The 25725-nt window shown below is 41.0% G+C and overlaps 1 protein-coding gene across 2 annotated transcripts in view; it reads left to right on the plus strand.

Moving 5' to 3' along the window:
• EDEM3 (ER degradation enhancing alpha-mannosidase like protein 3) overlaps positions 1–24792 on the plus strand; it is a 52919-nt gene extending 28127 nt beyond the window's left edge. For both annotated transcript variants that reach the window (XM_061634048.1, XM_061634047.1), the window contains exons 14-20: positions 296–461; positions 832–986; positions 9932–10085; positions 10851–11045; positions 13593–13758; positions 16997–17182; positions 21230–24792. In XM_061634048.1, the coding sequence (XP_061490032.1) occupies positions 296–461; positions 832–986; positions 9932–10085; positions 10851–11045; positions 13593–13758; positions 16997–17182; positions 21230–21603 (1396 nt within the window). In that variant the 3' untranslated portion in view covers positions 21604–24792. The remainder of the gene's footprint in view (positions 1–295; positions 462–831; positions 987–9931; positions 10086–10850; positions 11046–13592; positions 13759–16996; positions 17183–21229) is intronic.
• Positions 24793–25725: the final 933 nt, after the last annotated feature.

Consider the following 25725-nt stretch of genomic DNA (forward strand, 5'->3'; position numbering starts at 1 on the left):
GGCCCTTAAGGTGGTGGCGCAGTGCATGACCTCTATCAAAGACGTAAGGATCATTCATGTGGGAGAATAGGTGGTCCTTTATGCATGATTATTAATGTTTAGTTTATATCTTGTATGCTTTCTCTGGAAAAATTGAGACAGGAAGCTTATTTGTCTTGACATCCTTAGATTCTACCACTAACTTTAGTTGTCATTATGACTTCCCTCAAAGGGGGTATCACTACAGCAAAATGAAAAATGAGATACACAAGTGGGGGAAAAGTGATATCCAGCATCTATTTTTTCCTTTTTCTAGGATGGATTCTTTCTTTCTGGCTGAAATGTTTAAATATTTATATCTGCTCTTCACTGATAAGGAAGACCTGACTTTTGATATAGAAGACTATATCTTTACTACAGAAGCTCATCTGCTACCTCTCTGGCTGTCTACCACAAACCAAACAGCCCCTAGGAAAAATATTGTGAGTGTTGCTTTACAATTTTGAATTAATTTAATTGTAGTTTAGGTTTCATTTTCCTAAATAAAGTATCTCTTAGAGTATTAGATTATTCTTAAGATGTCACACAGTGTGAGTGGCTTTGCTATTTCTGAAAATACGAATTCTATTATGAGTAGGTACATGAAAACCTAATTAACTGTAATGAATTCCTTCCATGTCTAAAGTAAAACTATATTGATTAACATTGTAACTCTACATATTCCTTTTTGTGATTAGAAGGTCTGTTTGTAATTGTGCCTTCATTATAATTGCATTTGGATATTGTGATGGCTTGCAGTTAACGGAAAAAACACACACACAATTTAAATACCATCATTTTTTTCCTTTACAGACTACAGAATACATAGAGCTGGATGATAGTAACTTTGACTGGACATGCCCCAATACTCAGATCCTCTTTCCTAATGACCCTATGTATGCTCAGAGTATCAGAGAACCTCTGAAAAATGTGGTGGACAAGAGTTGTCCTAGGAGTATTTCCAGAGTGTAAGATAATTATACCTTCCATACCTGGGTGATACTTTAAAAAGTACAGCAAACTGTTTATGTTCAGCTGATCTACCTTTTGTACATATACTAACAATATATATGCAGATATAATTATAAAATCATTCAGTAGATCAAGTTTGTGTAAGGAAGAAAGTACTTGTGTTCATTTTAAAAAATAATACATTCTATTTATTTCCTCAGAGGATGATTCCTTGTAGTTTCATATGGTTAAGGTTCTTTCACCAGTTACCTTCAATATGATTGCAAGTACCATCAGTCCCAGCCATCTTGGCTGTTGGTTGGGGATGGTGGAAGTTGTAGTCAAAAACCTCTGGAGGACACTAGGTTGGGAAAGGTTGTTCCTATGCCAAAGAATCTTCATAGTAGGAAAATGGAAAGAATAACAGCCAGAGGAGGGAAAATGTAAACTTGTTGCTGTGCATGCAAGAGAACATACTAATATAGCATTCTGTGGTCTGGCCATGTTTAAACTGGACTCTGTTAAACATGGGACATCAGCATGTCATCATAGTGCCCCCTGGGCCACAAATTCTGGATATGCTATTGCTACATGCACAAGTGAGAAAACACCTGTGTAAGTGAGACATCTGGCACATGGAATGGTATATGGGCATGTTTGCTTGCTGACCTAGCATCTTGCTTATCCTGTTTAAATCTAACCTAAGGTCAAGGAGAGTCCAGAGTTGTATGACGCACACAATAAGAACATGGAATGTGAGAAGCATGAACCAGGGAAAGTTAGAAATTGTCAAGAAAGAAATGGAACATATCAATATTACAATACTTGGCGTGAGTGAATTAAAATGGACGGGAATGGGACATTTTTAGTCGGGCAACTACAAAATATTTTATGCAGGAAATGAGAAATTAAGAAGAAATGGGGTTGCTTTAATAGTGAGAAGTGATGTAGTAAGAGCAATTAGGAGCTGCATCATCCATGTCTATGCTCCAACGGCAAATGCAGAAGAAGAGGAATTGGAGAGATTTTACACAGAAGTACAGGAGGAAATTGATCAAACACCAAAACAATATGTGCTGATAATCATGGGGGACTGGAATGCGAAAGTAGGGAACAGAGAAGAACTAGGAATTGTGGGGAAATGGGGCTTAGGAGACAGAAATGAAGCAGGAGAAAGACTTACTGAATTCTGTGAAGCCAATAACTTGTTTCTTGCAAACGCATTTTTTGAGCAACCGAGAAGATGACTGTACATGTTGACATCACCAAATGGTCAATATAGGAATCAAATTTATTCTATAATTGGTAGCAGAAGATGGAGAAGTTCCATACTTTCTGCGAAAACAAGACCAGGAGCAGACTGTGGTACAGATCATGAACTGGTTGTATCGAAGATCAGAGTAATGCTAAAGAAGAACAACAAACCAATCATAATGCCAGAATTCCATTTAAATAACATCCCAGAAGAATATAAAGATCAAATAAGGAACAGATTTGAGGCTTTAAACTTAGTTGACAGAGAACCAGAAGAACTATGGAGTGAAGTCAGAGACATTATCAGGGAAGAATGCAAAAAGACAATACCTCTAGTTAAAAAGGGAGAAAGACCCCAATGGATGACTGAAGAAACTCTTAAAATGGTTCAGGAGAGAAGGAAAGCAAAAGCAAAAGGAATAGAAACACAGTCAGAACCCTAAATGCAACAATACAGCAACTAGTATGTAGGGTCAAAGAGAACTATTACAATAGTTACTGTATAGAAATAGAAGAGGACAACAAAAAGGGTAGAACAAGAGCCCTGTTCCAAAAGATTAGAGAAATTAAAGGGAAATTTAAACCCAAGAATAGGGATGTTGAATAATCAACAGGGGAACACACTGACTGACCGAAATGAAATAAGAGGAAGATGGGAAACAATACACTGAAGAACTCTATAAAAGAGATGCCAGGACGACAGATTCATTCATGGAGGAACTGTATGATGAAGAACCAGAAATTTTAGAATGCTAGGTGAAAGCTGCTCTTAAAATACTTGGAAGAAACAAATCACCGGAAATAGAAGGCATACCAAAAGAGTTGCTACAAGCCACAAAGACTGAATCTGTCCAAATGTTGACAAAAAATTGTCAAGAAATATGGAAAAGTAAACAATGGCCCACAGACTGGAAGCATTCAATATATATCCCAATTTTAAAGAAAGGGGATCCCAAGGAATGCAGTAATTATCGAACGATTGCCTTAATATCCCATGCAAGTAAAGTAATGCTCAAGATTCTACAACAAAGGCTCTTACCATATATGGAGCGAGAAATGCCAGACATCCCAGCTGGATTTAGAAAGGGAAGAGGCACCAGAGATCATATCGCAAACATATGTTGGATAATGGAACGGACCAAGGAATTTCAGAAGAAAATCACCCTGTGCTTTATAGATTACAGCAAAGCCTTTGACTGTGTAGATCATGAAAAACTATGGAATGCTTTAAACCCCCCGTGCCACAGCATCTGGAGAAGAGGATACTGTAAGGACAGAATATGGAGAAACTGATTGGTTCCCAGTCGGAAAGGGTGTGTATTTTATCACCTTATTTGTTTAATCTATACATAGAACATATCATATGGAAAGCGGGATTGGACCAAGATGAAGGTGTGAAAATGGGAGGGAGAAATATCGATCAGTATTGATTTTAAACGAATGCTGATGAACATTAAAGAGGAAAGCACAAAAGCAGGACTACAGCTGAACATCAAAAAGGCTAAAGTAATAACAACAGAAGATTTATATAATTTTAAAGTTGACAACGAGGACATTGAACTTGTCAAGGATTATCAATACCTCGTCACAGTCATTAATCAAAATGGAGACAATAGTCAAGAAATCAGAAGAAGGCTAGGACTGGGGAAGGCAGCTATGAGAGAACTAGAAAAGGTCCTCAAATGCAAAGATATATCACTGAACACTAAAGTCAAGATCATTCAGATCATGGTATTCCCATTCTCTGTGTATGGATGTGAAAAGAAAGATCATCATTTGAAATGTGGTGTTGGAGGAGAGCTTTGCACATACCTTGGACTGCGAAAAAGACAAATAATTGGGTGTTAGAACAAATTAAACCAGAACTGTCACTAGAAGCTAAAATGTTGAAACTGAAGTTATCATACTTTGGACACTTAATGAGAAGACATGATTCATTAGAAAAGACAATAATGCTGGGAAAAACAGAAGGGAGTAGAAAAAGAGGAAGGCCAAACAAGAGATGGATTGATTCCATAAAGGAAGCCACAGATCTGAACATACAAGGTCTGAACAGGGTGGTTCATGACAGCTGCTCTTGGAGGTCACTGATTCATAGTGTTGCCATCCGTCAAAATCGAGTTGAAGGCACATAACAACAAGAAGAAGGAGAAGATCAGGGATTAAAAACAGAAAGATAGATATGGGAGTTTGGCATGATGGAGACACAAGAGTGAAAAGTGGAGGCTAGAGAGAAGCCAAAGCAAAGCAAGACTATGAAATACTCTGTTAGAAATAATTTGTATTGAATTCAAAGCAAGATGGGAAGCTGGTGGAGGGAGTAGAATAAGCAAGATGGGCATTCCTGCTAACTGTATACATGCATAAGGTGGAGGCGAGGAGGAGGAACGCAATCATCAAGGCAAGAGTATGAAAACAGAATTTTGGCTGGGGTGGAGCAGAGTAGGTGGGTTTTAGCAACATTTAGGGAAGAGAAAATGGTGTGACAAGGGATTTGGTGACACAGCAAGTGAAAGATAAAATTTAAGCCCTCACTTAGTACTTTTGCAACAGATTATACAATAACAGAAAACTACATGCGAGAAGGATCTGGGAAGATGGAGAATTTCAAAACTTACTCTCTTGAAACTAGACACAAACAGAAGAACAGAATGCGACCTATCTCTATATAATGAATTAGAGAGAAATGCAGCTTGGATTCTGGATACATCTGGATGTATCCAAGCAACCACTGTTCTATTTCTATTCCTGGCGGAAGGCAACGGACAACAGAGTGTGGTCGAGCACGGGTTAGTTTGCCAATGTTGCGGCCTTCGTCTCTGGGACGCCGCGGCTTCGGGTTGCTTTGATCCCACGGCCGTTGTGCTGTGGCCCGTACTGTTGTGTTGCGCTCGAGCCGTTATCGCCGCTTGCTGCTTGGCGCTGCTTGCTGTCGCTGCGGGGGCGTCTTCGCCGTTGGAGTTGCTGCTCCTTCGGGCCGCTGACTTTTGGTCGCTGTGGCGTTGCTGCTTCAGGCCGTTGGTGTTGTGGGTGCCGTTGTTGCCGCTTACGCTCTGCTCTGTCCTGCCGTTGTTCGTCTGCTCTCCGCCTTGCTGCGTTGTTGATCATCGTTGCTGTTCGTTGGTTGCTTGGACGTCTTTCACCATCATTGTCTTCGCTATTCTGTTATTGGAGGCGGAGCGGATCGCCGTTTGTTTGGGACACGAACGTCGATTTTTGTTGTTTTGGGATATTGCTGCGGTTTTGTACCTTTTGTCCCATCGCCATCGTGTCATCATTGTGTTGCTGCTATTACGGCCTCTTTAAGAACGGCCAGTGTTGTTAACATAGCTGCGGCTCTGAGATTGCAACATTTTAACTCATTGCTGCCACCTGGGTGTAATGAATATGTTTGAATGAGTATTATGTTTTGTGAATGATTGAGCTGTTAGTGTATGAGTTTTTAGTTGGAATGTGTTGTAGTTATTTTAATATTGTCTGAGTATACTATGTGTATGTTTATTGTATTGTATTATTGATTAAGTGTGTGTATATGTGTGAATTCTTTGTGTGTTTTGCTGTAAATGTGTATCATTTGGTATGAATGTGATCAGGTGTGTGTGTATTGGTGTTTTTATCTTTTTTAATATGTGCCTGGGAGAGTGTATTATACATCAACCGGGGAGACCTTCGGGGGCCCCAATTAGCGTAGTGACGGGTAATGGGAGGTATGGTGTTGTGAGGAGAACATGCCAGGTAAGGGGAACCCGTCCCAGACAAGTAGTGTCTGTGACCCGTTCCGGTTCTCCTCACATCCCCAGGACTGCTGGGTGTCCTATCAGTCAGCCTTCGGATCTCCATATGCTGTTGTTAAACGCCAGGTCAGTACAGCATAAGATCTCCCTTGTTCATGATTTAATTGTGGAGGAGGCGGCTGACCTGGCGTGCATAACCGAGACCTGGGTGGGTGATATGGGAGGAGTTGCTCTTACCCAGCTCTGCCCACCTGGGTATGCGGTTCAGCATCATGGTAGAGCCGAAGGTTGGGGAGGCAGGGTTGCCGTGGTCTATAGGAGTTCTTTCTCACTCACCGAGCACCCTGTACAGGTGACGACTGGTTTGGAGTGTCTCCACCTTGTGCTGGGCCAGAGAGACAGGCTGGGAATTTTGTTGGTGTACCGCCCGCCCTGCTGCTTAACAAATTCCCTAACTGAGCTGACAGAGGTAGTCTCGGAGGTACTGTTGCAGTCCCCTAGACTGTTGGTACTGGGGGACTTCAACGTCCATGCCGAGACTGCTTTATCTGGGGCGGCTCAGGACTTCATGGCGTCCATGACAACCATGGGGCTGTCTCAGTTTGTTACTGGCCCAACGCATGTGTCGGGACATACCCTTGATTTGATCTTCGCCACTGGACAGGGAGATGGTGATCTGGAGGTTGGGGGTTTTTCATCTACCCCATTGTCATGGACAGATCACTGCTTTCTGAGGTTTAGGCTTACGGCGACCCTTTCCCTCTGCAAGGGTGGGGGACCTATTAAATTGGTCCGCCCCCGGAGACTAATGGATCCTGAGGGTTTCCAAAGGGCTCTGGGGGATTTCCCGACTGAGAAGACTGGCGCTCCTGTTGAAGCCCTGGTCAGATTGTGGAATACGGAGATGACCCGGGCGGTTGACACGATCGCTCCCATGCGCCCCCTCCTATGTAGAGCTCATACAGCTCCATGGTATACCGTGGAGCTGAGAGTGATGAAGCAAGAGAGGAGGAGGCTTGAGTGCAGATGGAGGCGAACTCCTGACGAATGCAATTATGCCTTGGTAAGTGCCTGCTCTAAGCGATATACAGCAGCGGTGAGGGCAGCAAAAAAGAGATATTTTGCTGCCAGTATTAAGGCATCACTCTCCCGCCCAGCGGAGCTTTTTAAAACTGTACGAGGGCTTTTACATCTTGGCCCTCGGGATACTATAGATTCATCTGTAGCCTGCTGTGATGAGTTCGCTGGACACTTCCAAGATAAGATCACTTGCATTCGTCGGAACTTAGACTCCAATATTATAGCAGTTGGATTCAATGAAGCATCCAGATCACGGTCTTGTCCTCATTTATTGGATGAGTTTCAGTTGGTGCAGCTTGAGGATGTTGACAAGATCCTTGGACTGGTGCGGGCGACCACGTCTGTGCTGGATCCTTGCCCCTCCTGGCTGGTGAAAGCTGGCAGGACTGGAACCGCTGGCTGGGCCAAGGAGGTAATCAATGCCTCTTTGCGAGAGGGAGTGGTCCCTGACTGCCTAAAAGCGGCGGTAGTGAGACCGCTCCTGAAGAAACCCTCCTTGGACCCAGATAACTTGAACAACTACAGACCTGTGGCGAATGTTCCGTTCCTGGGCAAGGTTCTGGAACGGGTGGTGGCCGGCCAGCTCCAGGGGCTCTTGGATGACACTGATTATCTCGATCCGTTTCAATCCGGTTTTAGGCCTGGGTTTGGTACCGAAACAGCCTTGGTCGCCCTGTATGATGACCTTTGTAGGGAGAGGGACATGGGGAGTGTGACCCTGTTGATTCTCCTTGATCTCTCAGCTGCTTTTGATACCATCGACCATGGTATGCTTCTGGGAAGGCTCACGGAGTTGGGAGTTGGGGGTAGTGCTTGGCACTGGCTCCGCTCCTACTTGGTGAGTCGTCAACAGAAGATAGTGCTTGGGGAACACTGCTCGACACCCTGGACTCTCCATTGTGGAGTCCCACAGGGATCGGTACTGTCCCCCATGCTTTTTAACATCTATATGAAGCCGCTGGGTACGGTCATCAGGAGTTTTGGAGTGCGTTGTCACCAGTACGCTGATGACACGCAACTTTATTTCTCCTTTTCATCTTCTTCAGGTGAGGCTGTTAACGTGCTAAACCGTTGCCTGGCCGCGATAATGGATTGGATGGGAGCTAACAGACTGAAGCTTAATCCAGACAAGACCGAGACGCTGTTAGTGAGTGCCTTCTCTGCCCAGATGGTGGATGTTCACCCTGTTCTGGATGGGGTTACACTCCCCTTGAAAGAACAGGTTCGTAGCTTGGGAGTTCTTTTCGACTCTTCCCTGTCTCTTGAGGCTCAGGTAGCCTCAGTGGCACGGAATGCTTTTTACCATCTTCGATTGGTAGCCCAGCTACGTCCCTATCTGGACAGTGATGACCTCGCCTCAGTCGTTCATGCTCTGGTAACTTCTAGATTGGACTACTGCAATGCGCTCTACGTTGGGCTGCCCTTGAAGACAGTTCGGAAACTACAGTTAGTCCAGAATGCAGCGGCCAGATTGTTGACGCGGACCAGAAGGTCCGCTCATATAACACCTGTTCTGGCCCGTCTGCACTGGCTTCCTATTTGTTTCCGGGCTAAATTCAAAGTGCTGGTTTTGACCTATAAAGCCTTACACGGCGTGGGACCGCAATACCTGGTGGAGCGCCTCTCCCAATATGAAACTACCCTTACACTGCGCTCAACATCTAAGGCCCTCCTCCGAGTACCATCCCATCGAGAAGCTCGGAGGGTGGTGACTAGAAATAGGGCCTTTTCGGTTGTGGCTCCCGAACTGTGGAATGGTCTACCCGATGAGGTGCGCCTGGCACCGACGCTGCAATCTTTTCGGCGCCAGGTGAAAACCTTTTTATATCCCCAGGCATTTTAATGTGTACTATTAATATTTATTGATGTATTTTGCTGCTATTTTGATTATTTTTGTTTGATTTCATTGTATTATTGTATTTATATATTCTCTGATTGTTTTATTATTATGTACACCGCCCAGAGAGCCCTTGGGCTTAGGGCGGTATATAAATTAAATTAAATAAATAAATAAATAAAATAAGTCTTTAAAGATTATGGGGAGATGATGAGAAATTTTAGAGTGTATTTTCAGCCAGCCAGCTTCCAAAAGCCATTCAGTGGCTTCTGATGTAGAGATGTGAAGACCGGGGCGGGGGGGGGGAGAAAATCAGATCCCCCCCCTTTTCCCCCAAATCCTTAAACAAAAAAAAAATTGAAAAAACAAAAAACTTTGTGACATGTGAAAGAGTGTAGAATCTTGTTTCAATCCAGGCAAACTTTTGATTTTTAGACTATGATGAATTTAATAACAAACAAGAATCAGAAGTTGATAGTCATAGTTCAGAAACTGATACTTGGTCCCCCCCTTTCTCGGCTTTTTTATGGAAATGGGTATATCTACTTGGAGAACTGGAGGAGACAATTTCAGAATACATAGTTTCTTCTTTACTATAATGTTGATGGCTTCTGTGTTTTTTTATGTGCATAAACTGGCAGAATGAGAGAGATGCTGGGTTCTTTACAGTTCAACAGCTTGTAGCTCCATTTGTAATCATTTTTTAAAAAGAATTAAATTCGATAATTATTGTCTGAATAAACTGTAATTTTAGTATACCAAACATAATTTAATGGCAAACCAAGTTATACATAGTACATATTATGTTCCTTAAGTAACAAAGTGACTTTTGATCTATAAAGGACGCTAAAAAATAAGTACTGCGTATTTTCCCGTTTCCCCAAATTTTCCCCAAAAAACAAAACAGGAACAAACATTTTTCCATGGCTTCAACATTGCCAGAAATTTTAATCTCTACTCTGATGATAATGCATTGTATGCTTCAGTAACCTCATGTATATTTTTCAGGCACTAACAGATCTGTTTTTAAAATTTAGTAGTATTCTTTCTCTTTCAGAGAAGAAAGTTTGGGTACTGGACCAAAGCCCCCACTGAGAGCCAGGGATTTCATGGCCAGTAATCCTGAGCATTTAGAGATCCTAAAGAAGATGGGAGTCAGCTTGATTCATCTCAAAGATGGAAGAGTCCAGTTGGTACAACATGCTATCCAAGTAAGATTTTTGTCCTGCCCAGAATTAGCCCCTCCATCTATGCTTCTCATTTATGTAGCATTAGTCTTGGATAACTAGGAAGAGTTCATCCAGACCTTCTTAAATTTAAGCATACATGCTCTAACTTCTGTGAAGCAGGTGGACAACCAATCTTCTGATGCTATATAAACTCTAGGTAACACAGTAGTACTGTCTAGTGGTCCATTCCATCATGTTTGGATGTTTTTTGGAATACCTTTTTTTTAGAATTGTTAGTATATTATGAAGCCGAATTCCATAGGTTTAAAATCTTGAAGTCCAGTAGGGTATTAGCATGAAGGGGCTTCTTCAGTGGCGGCACCCCTTTGCTGGTGGCTTTCTGGCAGTAAACTGGGGTTGGTTTATTCCAGAGAGCATTTGGGGTCCTCTGAACTGTTTGTTTTACTGAGGAGTGTTGTGTGTTGCTGCTGGGCAGTATGGGGTTTTATGCTCTTTATGTTTACGTTCTTTAGTATGCATGAGAATTTTTACCCTGAAAACTCCCTTGGAACCGCATTAGCACAAAAAAAGGGATATTATCTTAATAAATGAATGTATTAAGATATTTATAGCTTGTCCTTTTAAAACTAATTCTAAAGCGCCTTTGGCTATCACTGTATCCATAAAGGTTCATAACATTAATTATCAAATTTCCTTATGGAAAGAATGTTGCATTTTTTGTCTGCAGTGCTAAAATGAAAAAAAAATGCTAGATAAGAGAAATTACTTGCTTGACTTTTTCATTAGGCAGCAAGTTCACTTGATGCTGAAGATGGTTTACGGTTCATGCAAGAAATGATTGAGCTATCCAGTCAACAACAAAAAGAGCAGCAGCTACCTCCTCGTGCTGTTCAAATAGTTTCCCACCCATTCTTCGGCAGAGTGGTTTTGACAGCTGGGCCTGCTCAATTTGGAATGGATCTCTCCAAACACAAATCAGGGGTGTGTTTTGTCGTTGTAGCGTTATATTTTTTTTTACCTTTTATGGTTTATGTGGATGTTCTGGGAAATTGTTCATATACAGGGCTTGGTGCATCTAAAGCAGGAGTCCTCCTACAAGTCTCCCTAAACCAAGAAAGCAAAGCAACTCAGTGTAACTAAGGCCAAAACCAGATGGCTAACTCAGAAAGGGAAAGACGTCCAAAGAAAACTTCAGTATCTCTGGGCTATTAAACCACTTGCATGGGGGGGAGGAAGTCTGGAGAATCTAGCAGATTCTGATTATCATGAGGCATACAAATGATGCCACAAGAAATGCTAAAAGCATAGAGGTTCTTTTGCAGGCCTTTAAATCTTGCTGTAAATATGATCCCCAACCTAAAGAAACCTTAAATGATGCTCCTACATTGCGAGGAGGGGACAGGTGTTTAAGAAAACTAAAGAACTGGAAAAGCTGATGAGAAAAAGTTTGTCGCTCCAGTGTGTCTTTAGGTTTTAAGAGGGATGCAGTGGTAAGATCTGACAATGGGCCCTGGCTCACAAAACCTGAGACTACAATCATTTGTTAATCTTTAAGGTTCTACGGAGCATTCTGCTGTGTTTGCTGCAGCAGGCTAACAGCACTACCCATCTGGAAGTGGTAGGATAACCTAAGAGAGACTTCATTAGATGTATAATGTAGATTGTAACTAAGATGAATTAGAACATAAGGAAGAGTACGTCTTTCCAATTTCTTAAAAGCATTCTAAGGTCTCTGGCTCCAACACATATGGAGTCATCTTTAAAAACAACAACTGAAATCTCTCATTAATGAGCCTTTAGTCAGGAACCAGGGAGTAGAGCAGAACAACCTGAATAGGCGCTTGGCAAGATTCAGTTTTACATATAAAGCAGGGTGGGAAACTTCTGGCCAGTGGGCCAAATTTGGCTTGCCAGACCCAAACCAAGCCCATCTGTCCCACACCTGATGGCACACACAGTGATCTGTTTGGTCACTGTCTCCCCCAATCTCCACGGGCCAGCTTTGACAGGTGAGTGGGACCTGGTGTTATCTGGACTACCAGGCCAAAAAGATTCCTCAGCACTGGTAAAAAGGGTTGTGCCTATGCAGATCTGGCTGCTGGATTGGGCTGAGAAATCTCATGTCACACCTCTTTACATATGCAGTTGCCATCCAGCTAATGATATGAATGGCAGAGTGTGCTTAAATTACTCATACAGCTTTTAACTGAAATGGGATGAATGTGTCCATCCTCACAATGTTTTCAGAAACGAGCATTTAAAGCATTTGTTACCAAGCTGTCACTTGCCTGTATTGTGTTACTACTTTAAATGTTCTGCAAAATAAAAATCAGACTATTTCCCTTGAGTCATCTGATCCATTCCTCTGTTTAAAGCCAGGTAAACAGGTGAATGATGCAAGGAAGGACCTAGGCACCTCCGTAGGCAGCTAGTGATGCGTGGCAGTTTTACAAAAGATTCCCCATTCTCCCCAACCTTTCTGTTTTTATTTATAAATATATTTACTACATTCATACCCTACCTTCTCAAGTGTTATGTATACAAGGTGGCCGCCAACTGTGTAGTACCATATCTGACATCTACCTGTGGAAGTTAGGAGAGGAGCTACTACAGTGCAATGCCTCCAGTTCCCAACCCCACAGGCACTCCAGAAGGATGCCGTGATCAATGGAATGTAAGGCAGTAGAGGTGCCCAGGAGAATTAATAGGGTCACACTCTCCCTGCTTTCTCCCACGGTAACTTGTCAACCAGCATGAACAAGACCATTTCAGTGCCATAACCAGTCCAAAATCCAGGTCAAAAGAGATCTAGACAACTTGAAGTACAATCCTGATTTCCTGATGGCTAGAGTTGGTTAACCTTTGTTCCTTTTCCACTGGCAGAGAGGAGCACCGCTGGTGGAACTGGTGTAGCAAAAAAGCCCCCCCCCCTCCGGATGAGCCAGCAGGGCGTGGGATGTGGCTGTTGATCTGCCACTCTGCTCCTCCCCAATTCCACTTTGGATTGCTCTGGTGTAATCCATGAGGAAAGTTTGTGACATGTTAGGCTGGCTAGTTCAACATTATCAGATCTGAGTAAATAGTTGTCATAATACATGCTAGATGAGCCATTGCTTATGTGGAGATTTCCCAAAGCTGAAATAAAAACATACTGTATTTGCATCCTTTCTTCTTCCAAGATGCAGACCTGCTTGTTGTCAGAAACTGGTAGAGCTAGCCTTTAGTTATTCCAAATTTGTGGAAAGTTTTATAAAGTGAAATACCTTTACAGTTTCCCTAAGTTCATGCCACTATTGTTTAATATGGGAAGAATGAATTCTATAATCTGTCTGGACTAAAGTTACTGGCCACAATCCAGTGCAGTGTGCTGAATCTTTTTGATTTCGATGGGCTTAGGAGCACTTCAGCTCTTGGCTAGACTGTGGTAACTGTATTTCCAAGTATGCTGTTTAGATGTTTTAGTGGGAAGAATGCAAATGTTCTTCATGCTTGAATATTGTATACTAAAGCCTTTCATCTCTTGAACAGGCAAGAGGATTTGTTGTAGTCAGTAAACCATATAATGGCTGCTCTGAGATCACTAATCCAGAGGCACTGAAGGAGAAAATTGCTTTGATGCAAAGAGGGCAGTGCATGTTTGCTGAAAAGGCACGGAATATCCAGAAAGCTGGGGCCATAGGAGGCATCGTTATTGGTAAATAAAACAGAAGTTATTTTGGTTAATAGTGTGACGCATGAAGTCAGGTATGAATCATACACCCAAATAGCTTAAAGTGGAATGATTTAGATGCTTATCCCAGCCTGTATAGGTTTCTGTTTTATTTATTTAAAGCCTTTGTATACCACCCTTCTTCCAATTCAGATTCCGTGAGTGTGTGTGTGTAGTGAGTGAGTGTGAGAGAATTCGTGTGAGTGAGTGTGAAAGAATTCATACAATAATACAAAAACAATTTTTAAACATTGAAAAAAGGAGATATTAGAACAATTGCACAGATAAACTGTCTCAGTAAATAAAAATGTTTTAGTATAGCATTTAAAGAGAGCCAGTGTGGTGTAGTGGTTAAGGCAGTCTTTCCCAACCAGTGTGCCTCCAGATGTTGTTGGACCACAATTCCCATCTTTCCTGACCATCGGCAAAGCTGGCTGAGGCTGATGGGAGTTGTGGTCCAACAACATCTGGAGGCACACTGGTTGGGAAAGGCTGGGTTAAGGTGTTGGACTACGACCTGGGAGACCAGGGTTCGAATCCCCACACAGCCATGAAGCTCACTGGGCAAGTCAGTCCCTCTCAGCCTCAGAGGAAGCGAATGGTAAACCCCCCTCTGAATATTGCTTACCATGAAAACCCTATTCATAGGGTCGCCATAAGTTGGGATCAACTTGAAGGCAGTCCATTTCCATTTCCATACCATTTAAAGGATCACAATGTGGATGTTAGGCAAGTCACTTTAGTGAGCATTTTCCAAAACCAGGGTACCCTTTGCTGAAAAAGCCCTCTCTCTTGTGGAATGATGCACTTCTGATAAAGAAGGCAATTGGAAAGGGGCTTCTGTAGAAGATTCTAAGACAGTTGGGCTGGTACATGAGGTGATGCTGTTTCAAGTATTTGGGTCCTGAGCTGTTCAGGGTTTTTAAAGGTAAGTACCAGAACCGTGAAGTGGGCCTGGAGGCAAACTGGCACTGTTGACGTTATTTTAAAATTGGTGTGTGATATAAATGAACCTGGTTCTAATTGTCAGAACTCCATGTTTTGTACTAACTGAAGGCTGCAAGTAGGCTTCAGGGCAGCTCCACATAAAATGCATTACAGTAATTCAACTGGGAGGTTATCACAGCATGAATCATTGTGGCCAGAGTCTCTGTGTTTTTATGAATATGTTAAGGGGAATGTAAGTTGAGCGATTTAATGTGCATAATAACTTACCATTGTGCACATTCACTTGGTCTCATGGAGAACAGGCACATAATCCATTCATGAAGAGGGAATTGTGCACGTTTCCCAGTCAATATACATAATCTCTAAAAGGCCTTGGGGAATGTGCATATAGTGATGAAATTTTGAACATTCTCCAGCCAATATGCATAATCTCCAAGAAACGTCTCTTTTTCTATCTCTTCAAAAATGTACAATTTGTGCTCCCTGGACTGCTTCTGACCTGCTGCCTAATCTTACATGGCCCACAGCTTGCCCTCCCACTGATCAGCTGGAACCAGGGGAGCTCTAGATAAAGATTAACTTTTTTGCTGCAGTCACTTTTCACTGTTCTTACCAGTTCCCAGTCAGCTGAGGAGCACAAGGGGGGTTGCAGGAAGAGGAAAGTTTTAAACCTCCCCTCCCCTGATTCTGATGAAAATTGCCCCCTTCTATTAAAGTAATGAAAAAGCTTAACAGCAGCATTGGGTCAATTATCATAGGGATCACAGGGGAGGGAAGATTTAACCAGCTGAGGAAGGGTTACCCGGCAGGGAAAAGATGGTTGGGAGGGAGAGGGTGTAGAGCACCTCAAAACCTATTCGCTGTCATTTGTGGTCCCACACACTGCTAGCAGATTACCTGCCCACTCTGCCTTTCACCACAGCATGAAATGTTCTCAGTTGTGCTAACATTTTTTTGGGGAAACCCTATACTGTTGTGTCTGTTACAGTTTTTCACAATTGGATTGAAACAAAACTATAATGCTACTTTGTTTTGAAATGGAAAATTATGGCAAGCTAGAAATATTCACACCTTGACTGGAAGATGAATTCACATTCATCTTCATAAATTATACAGCCACAAGAGTGGTTGTACACTGTAGCCAGCATGGATTTTCGCATTCTGCTGTGTTAAATTGAAAATACCTCCATGCCATTTGGCTGCTTCCCAGAAGCTCATTTCAATACAAAATCTTACAAAACATATAGTTCTGTACACAGAAACGCTTGCTTAGCAACCCTCTAGGTTTTTATGACAACACACAAAATACTCAGAGAATCCAGCGTTCAAAGTCTAAAGCAGGAGTAAACAAATCCAGACCCTGTTGGACCTTTTTCTGTCAGTGGTCTCATAATTTGTTGAAATTAATTAAAAATCAGTCACGTTCAGAGAACCTGTAATCATATTACTGACCTAGCCCCATACTCAATGACTGCAGAAGATGGTCAGTGTTAAAAAAAATGCATGGCTGATTTTCAGTTAATTTAAGAAAATTAACATTGGAATCTATGATAGTGCAGGCATGATCAGTAAGAACCAACTGTCAGTGTTCTAAAATCCAGACTTACATGTACTTGGCTTGGCTAATCAGGAGGCCACACCCATGTCAGACCTTTATTCCACTTGAAACAGTCATGGCTTCTCCTGAAGAATCCTGAGAAGAGTAGTTTGTGAAGGGTGCTGAGAGTTAGGAGACTCCTATTCCCTGACAGAGCTCCAGTGGCCAGAGTGGTTTAACAGTCAGTCCCTCTTCCCAGAGAATTTTGGGGATTGTAACTCTGAGGAGAATAGGGCGTCTCCTAGCAATTCTCAGCTCCATTTTAACATTAAATTGTTTTTAATGTTATATTTTAAAATAGTCGTAACCTATCCTGGGACCTTTGAGTGAAGGGCTGGTAATAGTTGATGCTGATGAATTAAATTCACCTGAATTAAATGAAAGTAAAAGGTCTTATGTAGTCCAGAGAAACTTGCTTTTAAACACACAAATATCCAGTTGTAGACCCAAATCTTTTTCTATAGTAAGAAACGCTTTAAAATTTTAAGTGATGTCTATACAGCAAACACCTCTCAATAGTTTGGCTAAAATGATATTGTTAATGAGTTTAAGCTGTTGCTGCTTTGGAAAGTTGATACTTAGCATTGGAAAAGACTGATCAGTTACGTGGGATGTAATATCAGTGAGAATTCAGTGGGTAAAAGTGATATTAATGGAAACACTGCTTATTCCAACTAGATGACAATGAAGGCAGCAGTAGCGACACAGCCCCTCTCTTCCAGATGGCAGGGGACGGCAAGAATACAGATGACATCACTCTACCCATGCTGTTCCTGTTCAGCAAGGAAGGCAGTATTATTCTTGATGCCATCCAGGAATATGAAGCTGTAGAAGTGCTGCTATCTGATAAAGCAAAAGACAGAGGTAAGGCCAAACTCTGTACCATGTGAAAAGTAGTCTCTGCCCCAGTTAGCTTACAATCTAAATTTTAGCACTCATGGAGAGTATAGAACGAGATAGGCAAAAGTAATGGGATGGTTGTAGGTCCTGGGAAAATTAGCAATAAATAGTCCAGCTTGCTTTCAAATTGGTATTATCTAAAAATGACTATGAAATGGATTGATTCCATAAAGGAAGCCACAGACCTGAACTTACAAGATCTGAACAGGGTGATTCATGATATATGCTATTGAAGGTCGCTGATTGATTGGGTCACCATAAGTCGTAACCGACTTGAAGGCACACAACAACAAAATGACTATATATACTGCAAAAAAAAGTACATTAAGTATTTTGAGTATACTAGAGTAAATTTGGATGATGATATTTTGGCTTAATAAACCAAAGGATCAGCCCCTTTAGTTGTCCCTTCAAGCTAACAAACAAAAAAGGAAGGTCTTCTATTAATTTTATATAGTTTTCTGTTCTGTCTAAACCAGGAAACCGGTTAGCAGCTTAGTAACAAACCCAGATATTCAGCCAACTTCAAATCATGGCTTTCACTTCCATTTTTGGTTAACAGCAGTTGTTTTGTCCAAACCCAGCAAAGTGCAATTAATCTTAATTATAGACTATGAAGCTGTTCCAAACAAACCTGAGTTAAGGTTAACCACATTATGACTAACTTTTGCTTTGTCATGAATGGGTGGGATTGCTGTAATCAAAATGAATTTATTACCAATTTTTTTTAAAAAAAATATTACTTTGCATCACAATGAGAATATATCGGTATCATTCAGTTTGTGTGGAAGAATTGCAGAAAGAGTTGCTTAAACTAAATTGAAGTGGGGAAGGGCTCTCTCCCTGTATTAACAGTCTTTAATGTCAATACAAGATTAGATAAAGTCTCTAGATGGGGAGAAGACCAAGCAAGAATGCCATTAAAATGTTTATTCTGTGGTAAAATAAATCCATCAAACGCTTCTGGTTATTTTGTACCGGTGACAGTGCAAAAAATATTACAATAAAAATAATAGATCTTCATATCTCCCCACCCCTCCATGGGCCACCTTTGACAGGTGAATGGGAACACCTGTCTGTCAATCATCTGACATAATAAAGTCAGGTGAAAATTCAGATGTGGTTACTGTACCTGCTGATTGGCAGTTACAGCACCACCTTCGAAGACATTCTCCTGGCTCCAAAGAGAGGCTCCCTATAACTGCTGATCATTGGCTGCAGGGACCCCCTTTTAAGTCTCTGCGGAAGGCAAAAAGCCCCTAAAAGCAGCATCTTCCCCTCTGCAGAGAAAGCAATTTGTATTCAGCGCACTTCCTCCAGTGCTTTGAATACAAACTGCTTCCTTTGGAAAGAAAAATTTGCTTTCCTCAGAGCCTCCTTGGCTGCAATAAGGTGTTCCTGACAGGAACTCCCCAGTGCAGCTGATCCCAGCCAGTTGTTGGGGCTTTGGCTGTGCAGTGCTCTCTTCAGGCACTAACAGTCAGCTGAGAGTTAAGGCTTCAAAGCACCTGCAAGCCTGTTTCTGGCTGAGCCGTGACTTTATCTGCCCCACCCCTGATGTCATATATCATGTAAGGTCTAGGGCAGGTGGGCCAACTAGGCACTGCAAGCCTCCCCAATTAAGACCATGAGCTGGAAGTTCTCAACCCCTGTGATGAACGATGGTTTATTGTGTTGTCCAAACCGGTCCATTACAATGCGCTGTTGGCAGAAGTAGTTTTAAGTCTTCCAGATCTTTTAAGCATGCTTTTCTTAAATCAGTTAAATCAACCTAGCATGCTTTTCTTAAATCAAGTATTGCAACATAACTTGGGCACAACCCCCAATGTGGGAAATCTAGAACTAGCCAAATTATTTCCTTCTCAAGCATTTGGTGTCACATTATTTTAACATTTCTGAAAAACAATAGGCCTGTCATAATAGTCTATAGGACTTAGCTTTTGATATATTGACTGAAAGGCTCAGAACTTTTTTTGGTCACTTGGAAAAATCTTGATATAGAAAGTTGGTACAGACATGACACCAAACTATGGTGTATAGGATAGTCTCCAAATTGTGATTTGTACGCTAAATGTATGGACAAAACCATTTTCTGTGGATTCTCTTTTCCTCCTTGTCTTCCCTGAGAGTTTTGGATTTTAGCCGAAACATCAGTCTATGGGGTAAATCGGTGTCCCAAAACATGTTTTGTTGATTCACATGTAATGTCAAACCACAGTTCGTCCAAACTATAGCTTTCAAACTACTTTCAGACCATGTTTCAGGTCTAACCTGACAACAACTTGCAAATCGTAGTTTGTTAGATTCAAGAGCACAGCAAACTATGGGCTGGCTTTGCAGCTGAACAATCTTAGCATCTGTGCTCAAACTTACATATCCCCACTTCCCCGTTGTTTGCTCTGATTTTCCTTGTTTGCAAAACCCATTGATTCCTCTCTCTCACTGCCTAGTTTGACCAAATTGAAGTATAGTTTTCAAATTGTTTGCTCAGTTCAGATGGAATGGCAACATGCAAGAATATTAAGGGAGGAGGAGCCTTAGGCCTGAGCATAAATGGCCAAACCATAATTAGCTGCTAGGTGTGAATGAAGCCTGTGTGGTGCTTTAGTCACTGCTGAGAAAACTTTCAGTCTTCCTGTTAAGACCAGTAATACTTCCTGCCCTTATTTGGCAGAGATCATGTTGTTAAAGAGTGTGAAGATTTCTGTGGTAGCAGCTTACTGTGCTGATAGTTCAACACAGGACAATGAAGCAGAGAGCAAATGGATGTTTTAGTAACGGGTCATCAAGGCCAAATGTCATTTTCGCAGTCTGAGTTATTTCAGACATCCTGGGTAACAGTTAAAGATCAATGTATAACAGTACTAAGGTCAGTCTTGATAGGGGATTGAGAAAGTAGCCAATGGAACTCCAATTTAAGTAAAAATCATGGAAATTATAGACTTGTCAGCCTAACGTCTGTTTTCAGGTACATTGCTGGAAAATATGAAAGCTACAGTTTAACACACACACATGCCATGATACAAACCAGCTTGAGCACTATCCAGCCCAAATTAAGCACTTTGAAATTCTGTTGGTTCCCATGGGGTGCTGTAGCATTAACCTAATTCTGCACAATTGAAATCAGTGGGATTTAAAATTTTAACTTCATCTGAAGTGCAGCCTTGTCATATCATTTTCAGGGTTTAAGTGGCTATGATGTTTGAGATACATGTTCTTGATTAGGGCTGAGTTGGCATTCTCTTTAAATCTGGCTGGATTTCTTCCTCGTGTTTCTAATGGCAAATTTCTGAATTCTTTATCACATTTCAAAGTATTGTTAGTGTGGGCCCCTCATTTTTTTTTTAAAGCTGCTGCTATGCTAATGAATGAATTACCATTGTAAGTTAGAAGATTTGTGGTTTTAAAATGTGTATGTGCTTTTTCCCTTCCTCCTGTGCTATCCTTGGAATGTCAGCAACTATATTTAAAGATAAAATGATTCCAAACTACATTATTGATAGCAGTAAGTACAAAACATCTGTGCATTTTTGCCAAGAATTCTTAAAGCCGTTCCCCTTTGATTGGTAATGTTTGTTTTTACAACATTTAATTTAAGATAATTTAAAATGATCTAGAATTACCTAAACCTTGATTTGTGAGCAGTGTGTGTTTAAAACAATCCGGGTGCTGTTGGCATGCTGTGCAGGTGGTGTACAAAGACGAATATTGCCTAGGAACTTTGGGATCCCTCACAGACAAGATCGATAATGCTAGATAAGCCATTTGAAAAGACCAGCCACTTGTTTCCGATGGAAGGGGTCTTTTGAGCAAAGTATATGAATTGATTCTTGTAGACCTTGGATACTTGCAACATTGCTCCACAGATGTTACAGGCTCAAACTGAAAAACGCCAAACATATGTCGTTAGGGAGTTAACTATGATGTTTATTTTTTATAAAAGCTAGAAAACAGACATAAATTGCAGATGTTTTAAAAATACTGTGTTTCCTCCCCTGCCTCTCTCTTAAGATTTGGAGATGGAAAGCATGGATCAAAAGTCATCTGAAAATGATTCACATAACCAGAGATCAGAAGAGATCTCAGCAGATTTGAACTTGGTCAGTCAAGAGCCAGAACGAGAAGGTGGCTTGGATTCTTCTGCAGAGTCAGGCAGCAATAGCATTTCTCTTACAGACCAAGATTCCTGTTTGCTCAGTCTCCAGGAAACTAGTAGCAGTCAAGCATCAGAACTGGAAAATCACCTTGAGGAACAATCAAAGGCTGAAACTGACTCGAGTCCATCTAACAGCTGGGATAATAAAGGCCAGTCGATGGAATCAATATTAGCTGATTGGAATGAAGACATAGAAGCATTTGAAATGATGGAAAAGGATGAACTATAACTTCTAATAACGTGCTTGTGAGATGACAAAATAGTGAACTTTATGGAGGATGGTAAGGCCCTGATACCTGAAAATTAAAAAGAATTGTTCAGTATTGTGATGAGCAGCCAGGTTTTATCGGCAAAAGCCAGCATGTGTTAAAATTTGTATTGTTTTTGTTTTCCTTGTTTTTGAAAATGGGAATGTGCAATTGACCCATTTGCAGGGTTCCTTTGCATGGTGCTGTAACACAGGAGGTTCATTCAGGGAATGGCTTGGATTCCTCCTATGTTCCAGCTTGCCATGAGTAAGCTTGTCTTAGCCTTGGGTGGCAAAGAATGAATGCAGTGGGATTAATGTACCACTGAGTCTGGATGGCTAGTTGGGGCATGACATCTTGGCACATGAAGGCCACAGGCTGGCTGTTGGGATGATGCTGTTTCAAGGGTCAATACTGTATCTCAAAAGCCTTTTGCAGAGACATGGTAGAAGGTGCTTCAGGCTGTTGTGCCTTTATAACTAGGGCAGAACAACAGGCAGCTGTGATTTGTCCTGTGTCACTTAATATAGTAAGTGTGCTGTACCTCCTTATCACTTCTTCCATTTATTATTTGAAGAATGACCAAGATAACTTGGATTTTTTTTAAGTTCATAGTCAAGAAAGTCTATAAACCAAAGGCAATGTGCTCCATTAGCAAAAATAAAAAATAAAAAAAACAAATTCACAGTTAATTTTGAAACTTGAATCTGGGTAATGGGGCATGGTCTTTTCTCTACACTCCCATTACTTTGATTTTGAACCTTCCACATTAAATGGTGAGCTAAAAATAAGCCAAAACTAGCATCCTTGCTGGGGGTTTTTTTCTGAAAAAGGTACTAAATCAGACTTTATTTCATTTTGCAACTTTAAATCAGCCTTACATCAATACCATCTTTATTTCTGTATACAACTTAAATGTAGTTGCTGTTTTTCCTTTAGGCAAAAAGGCCAGTATGTCCATAGTCTAGTATGAAGTCAAGGAAAGACTGGTATCATGTATAGATTTTTTTCAAAAAAAATTGTAGTAAAAATCCTAGTGTGCTTGAGAGCAATCATGTTTCACAAATGTCTTAAAATGAGCATTTTTTACAAACCCAAATGTAGTTAAAAGGCAAATAAGAATACCGTTGCACCTACACAAGATTGCCAGGCATTGTTTATATATCCAGTCTTCATTACTTCCATTTTTATTGCTTTCATTTCTGATTATCTTTTCTGTAGAAAACTGATTTGACACAGCACAGTGTGTGCTGTGTCCTGTTCTGCCGCTTTGTGGATAAATGTTTTTTTAAATGGAGAACTAGGAAAATGCCTGTTCTGATGCTGTGCAGTGTGTGGGGAAGGGAAGGCTTATATGTTGCAAGGACACCTAATTCCACCACAGGTTCCTTGTCAATGAAGGCCAGACCATTCATTGTTGGAGTGGAAGGCAGGTTTTTGGAGGGCACCAGCAGCATTTCCTAAGGCAGCACTTTCCTTTCTCCATAGAAGTAAATAGTAACCGTTGGGTTTTTTATGTGGGAAAAAGTAAACGTGTGTATATGGGGCACCACTGGTATATGGGCTAAGCCTACTCTCTGCTTTGTACCCAGTGAACCCAGCTGCTGTGGTGTGGGGCAGGTATGCCTTTCTCTCCCATTTCAGACTGTGTCACATAGTGTGGTGCAAATTGTTAGAAATTGGCTGGATATCAGTTATGTATGACCATTTGAAGTCTAAAGTGAGGAAGGATCCTTGTTCAAAAAGGTACAAAGTGAATCTTTCTAAAAGTATGCTAGCCAGGTGGAAACCAGGGTGGAAAATTTTAGCAGACTAATGAATAAAGTGTCCTTTCACTCTTTTCAAATATTTTCATTTATTTGCACATATGTTAGACTTGGGAGGTCTTCAGCATTTTTGTGAAGTACCCAGAGTTTAATTATGTTTAGACTTGAGGCTTGATTTTTAGTGGGTGGGATATTCCTTCAGGGAATTTGAATAGAGGTGTCTCTAAAGTGTCCTTTAGTAACTTAGGCCCAGATTTAGTGGAGAGTGTGTTTTTGGCCATGCCCATAAAACATCTCTATCAGTTTGGGGCCAAATGCACTAAATTTTAAGTTCGACCTGTAAAAAGCGAATGGGTTGTTCTGCATGGCTGAGTTACTAGTGCCATTAGTAAAAACTCCTTAATATTAACTCTGATCTAGGCTAACTTACCCCATCGAACTGCGGTTTTTGTTAGACCTTCAGTAGAAAAAATTCATTTGGTGTTCCTTATAAAGTGATTCTCTAGTCATATTTTTACAAAGCATTTTAGACAGAATACCTGTTTCTTACAGCAGCCACTACATCTTCATTACTTTCTACAAATAATTTATTGAGTATGCTACTTACTTGTACATAGTCCATAATGTGGGTTTTAAGTTGGTGTCTGACGTCTAATATCTGCAAATGGTTTGAATTTTCCTCATTAATTCAGGGATTATTGAAAGATTCCTTTGCCGTTAGAAAGGAGCATCTGGAAGGTGGTAAAGTCTACCTCAGATTTAGGTTGACTTTTTTTATATTTTAATTTTTCTTCATTGCCATAAGCCTGTTTGACAATAACAAGAGGTTTACATGTTTTCAACGAAATTTGGAAACTGTTTTTGGAGTGGTCACCTAATTATGAGTTAATATCTTCATATCACAACAAGCCCTTTTTGGACAAGCATTCCTGTATGTGGTTAAGAGGTGGCCCTTGAGAAAATAACATGAGCTGGCACAATAACAGGGTTCATTTCTAATCAGGATCTTCCTAAACCTGCTGTCTTATACTTCTTTCAGTGTGGTTATTTATAGCAGGTTCATAGAGATTCCAGAGAAGATACTACCCTACAGTTAGGACAACAGAGGAAACATTCTATGAATGCATACCGTACATCCAGATTTTGTAAGACTTTTTACCAGCCCAATTTACAGCCATATATTTTCGTATGATGTAATTTATGAAAAGTCTAATAAGGGGTGCTGTAACACTACTGTTGTTGGGTTTTACTGTCTGGTGATTTTAAGCGTGTACAATATTCTTAAGGGCAACTATGTACTGTGATGTAAAAGTCTGAGCTCAAAGTGTACATAATCCTTGTATATAAAAATGTGTACTTGATTATAATTGCAGATTGTAAAAATTTAATAAAATATGTAAATATTCTGGTCCAAGTGCTAACTTGATTTGTATATTGAAGTGAGTGACAGATGAGCAAGTTCCTCACGATGCACTTTTTCAGGGCCAAATGTGGCATTACCCAAAATGTATGACAGCTGTGTACAGTTTTCCACTCCTCCATATCATTCTCATTTGTCTTGTCCCAGATGTGGGCATGCAGAGTGCGTTTTGGGAAATAGGTATAAAGAAAGGAGACTAGGGGAAAAACAAAATTCCAAAAACCTCTCAAGGCTCAGTAAGCTGCTAGAGTCTTAACGCTGGGGCTCTTTTTAATGAAAGAGTATTGCTTAGGTTTCAGTTTGGGGCAAATGTGCCAGAGCAGCAAATTGTATGAATTCAGTTCTCGATACCAGATTTTAAGGAGGATTCTGGATGATGCCCAGAGGAGGGAAATCAAGTCCTATGAGGAACAGTTAAATATGTTTCGCCTGGAGGAGAGAAGATTAAAGGCAGGGGGTGTGGGCATGGTAGCAGTCTTCAAATTGCTGAATGGCTGTTACACAGAAGATAGAACAGATTGATGGTGTCGGTAGCTCCAGAGGGCAACACTAGAATTTGGTAGAAATTGGAGGGAAACAGATTTCAGCTAAGCCTAAGAGGAAACTTGCAAATGGAAAGGCCATTTGACAATGGAATACACTGCCATATGAATTGGTGAATTCTCCTTTTCAGGAGGAAGTTGCATGAAATGGCTTCCCAGTTCTACGAACAGACATGTGGTTGAAATCCCCTCTTGCCTCCCCCCCATTTTAAAATTAAGCTTCATTTTTTAGGGCTTCAAATGGCATTTAAATATAAAAGTAAATATTTCTAAAACTGTCAAATGCGTAAGTAGAGTGCTTCAAGAGGGATGGAGGACTCGGTGGCCCTCCAAATGTTGCTGAACTACAACTATCTTCCTGACCATTGGCCATGC

This window comes from Rhineura floridana, chromosome 6 (assembly GCF_030035675.1).
Source record: "Rhineura floridana isolate rRhiFlo1 chromosome 6, rRhiFlo1.hap2, whole genome shotgun sequence".
Taxonomy (NCBI): domain Eukaryota; kingdom Metazoa; phylum Chordata; class Lepidosauria; order Squamata; family Rhineuridae; genus Rhineura; species Rhineura floridana.